This window comes from Solanum pennellii, chromosome 4 (genome assembly GCF_001406875.1).
Source record: "Solanum pennellii chromosome 4, SPENNV200".
Lineage (NCBI taxonomy): Eukaryota > Viridiplantae > Streptophyta > Magnoliopsida > Solanales > Solanaceae > Solanum > Solanum pennellii.
The window spans coordinates 45253318-45255738 of record NC_028640.1 but is presented as its reverse complement, the minus strand read 5'-3'; the positions used below and the strand labels follow the sequence as shown (position 1 = coordinate 45255738).

Below are 2421 nucleotides of genomic sequence, written 5' to 3'. Positions count from 1 at the left end.
CCCCCGCCCCAAACAAAAATTGTTTTTAAAAAATATTTTCAATTTCATAAATTATTTTCTACTTTAGTAAAAATAAAAGAGTGTCTCAAAAATATTTTTCATTCATAAATCAAACACTAAAAATTATTTCCAAAAAATATTTTCTACTCACCAACCAAACATGAGAAAATAAGTTTAAAATCTACATGTTTTCCAAGAAAATATTTTCTACGAAAACATTTTTCATGAAAAACATTTTCCTTCATACTAAACATACCCTAAATATAAAATATATCATTGTTTTTTAAACTGATTAGAAAAGAAAGTCATAAAATGGGAATATTATCAAATTCCAACTACGAAAACATTTTTCTTGAAAAACATTTTCCTTCATACTAAACATACCCTAAATATAAAAATATATCATTGTTTTTTAAACTGATTAGAAAAGAAAGTCATAAAATGGGAATATTATCAAATTCCAACTATGTCCACTGAATTTGTAACATTTGCAAATATTGTGTAATTTTTAGAATCAAATAATGCACTTACACTTTATACATACCACTTACTAGGGGCAGGTCTAAAAGTGGTTGGGTGGTCGTAGGTTAAAAATTATATTGTATATATATAATTTTTATTTTCTTGTATGTATCGATTTTGAATTTTTCTGAACACAAATATAGAGTTTGACTTAATGATTTAAGCAGTTTTTGAGATCCCAAACTTAAATCGCAGATAATATATTTTTATTTTTTGAATCGTTAGTAAAAATCGTTAATTAGTTTTGGCTTCTGATGGATGATAATGATATACTTTTTTGATCTACTTTACATCGTATAATATTTAAATATAAATCATATAATCGCCTCCGCCCCACCGCTCAGCCTGTAGAGAATAATGAGAAAAGAGGCAAAAGCTTTTTATTCTCAAGTCTCAACTAATTAAAAGAGAAGACAAAAACCAAAAAAAATAAAAATGAAAACAAAAAATAGAGAAAATTTCATATGTTTCTTGGATGTATGAATCCTCTACTAGTTATTTTATATACTTCAGTAATTTTTTATATGCTAAAATAAACAAAACAACCCAATAATTACCAAAAATAATGGAGGAAAAAGAAAGAACATTTGTCCAAGTTCTTGGTAGTAAAATTAGTTAGATTTAGCTGATATTCACCCATACTAGTGTTAATACTTATCATGTAATCATCAATATACATATACATAGTTTAAAGAGGGTATGAAATGGAAAACAAATAGCAACTAATAGGAAAACAGTAACAATAACAAAATAGTAAAATAATTGAAATACCATAAATAACAGATGATGATAAAAAGCAGAAGCAAGATAACTCTCCACTAGTTACGTACTAATTTTTTACTCTTGTTTACGATTTTCAGATCCTCCTATCTATGGTCATATGCCCTCGATAAGGTGAAACAATGTTTTATGACTAAAGACATAACAAAAAAATAATTACCTTTTGATATGATATTTATAATAGTCAAAGGTTAACATTCAAGACACGTTTCTAGAGACTAGTACTTACCTGAATAGGAGTCAAATCTTTGGTAAGATAATCATAGGGAGTCCAAGTAATAACATTAGCACAAGTCTTGGAACCCAAAATACAAGCTCTAACAGTGAGCCAATATTGAGGATCCTTAATCCTCTTTCTCAACCATGGTGAGTAATTTTGAAGATGATACTCTTTATATACTTTACCAGGCACATCAAGTCCACCACCTTGGCTTGTTACCACAAAACCAAAAACAGTTAGCCCCATTAATGCCCCTATGAGGAACAACATGACAAATAAGTAGAGCCAAAGTGCCCATGCAACATGGAAACAAGCACCAATGAAACCAGCCAATGAAACTATAAGGATTATGAAACCTATGAACAAAAGTGGTGTTTGAAGAAATTTCTCACATGTTGTACTACTCCTTGCCATCCATAATCCAGCACCTATGATCGGAATGGATGCTAAAAGTGTGAATAGATTCAAGAAACCTATTACTGTGTTGCTAAATCTATACATATTTTCTACTTCACAAGGTGCTTGAGGTTTGGAGGGTTTCTTTAGTATACATATTTTGCTTTTATTGTTGAACACTTTTTTGTTAACTACTTTTAAAAGGGTGGCAAATTATTTTAAATAAAAAGAACCTTAGAGTGGAGCATGACCATTGGATGGGTTACTTTATGGGTAATAAGGAATATTTTTATTTGGATAATAGCGAGTGACCAAAATTGAATTTCTTAGTTATTAAGTAAATATATTTTTCCCATAGAATATAATCATTCAATTCAACTCACTTATTTATCAGTGTGAAAGAATTAATCTTATCCTCGTAGGCACGGACAAGGTCCAAACCATAGGGGAAAGTCACAAACTCAACAATAAAAAGTAGAATAAAACCAGCTATTATAAAATAC

The 2421-nt window shown here is 29.1% G+C and overlaps 1 protein-coding gene across 1 annotated transcript in view; it reads right to left on the bottom strand.

Moving 5' to 3' along the window:
• Nucleotides 1-2148, bottom strand: part of LOC107015908 (tetraspanin-6) — a 5020-nt gene extending 2872 nt beyond the window's left edge. The window contains exon 1 of the mRNA XM_015216344.2: nt 1532-2148. Within this exon, the coding sequence (XP_015071830.1) occupies nt 1532-2023 (492 nt within the window). The 5' untranslated portion in view covers nt 2024-2148. The remainder of the gene's footprint in view (nt 1-1531) is intronic.
• Nucleotides 2149-2421: the final 273 nt, after the last annotated feature.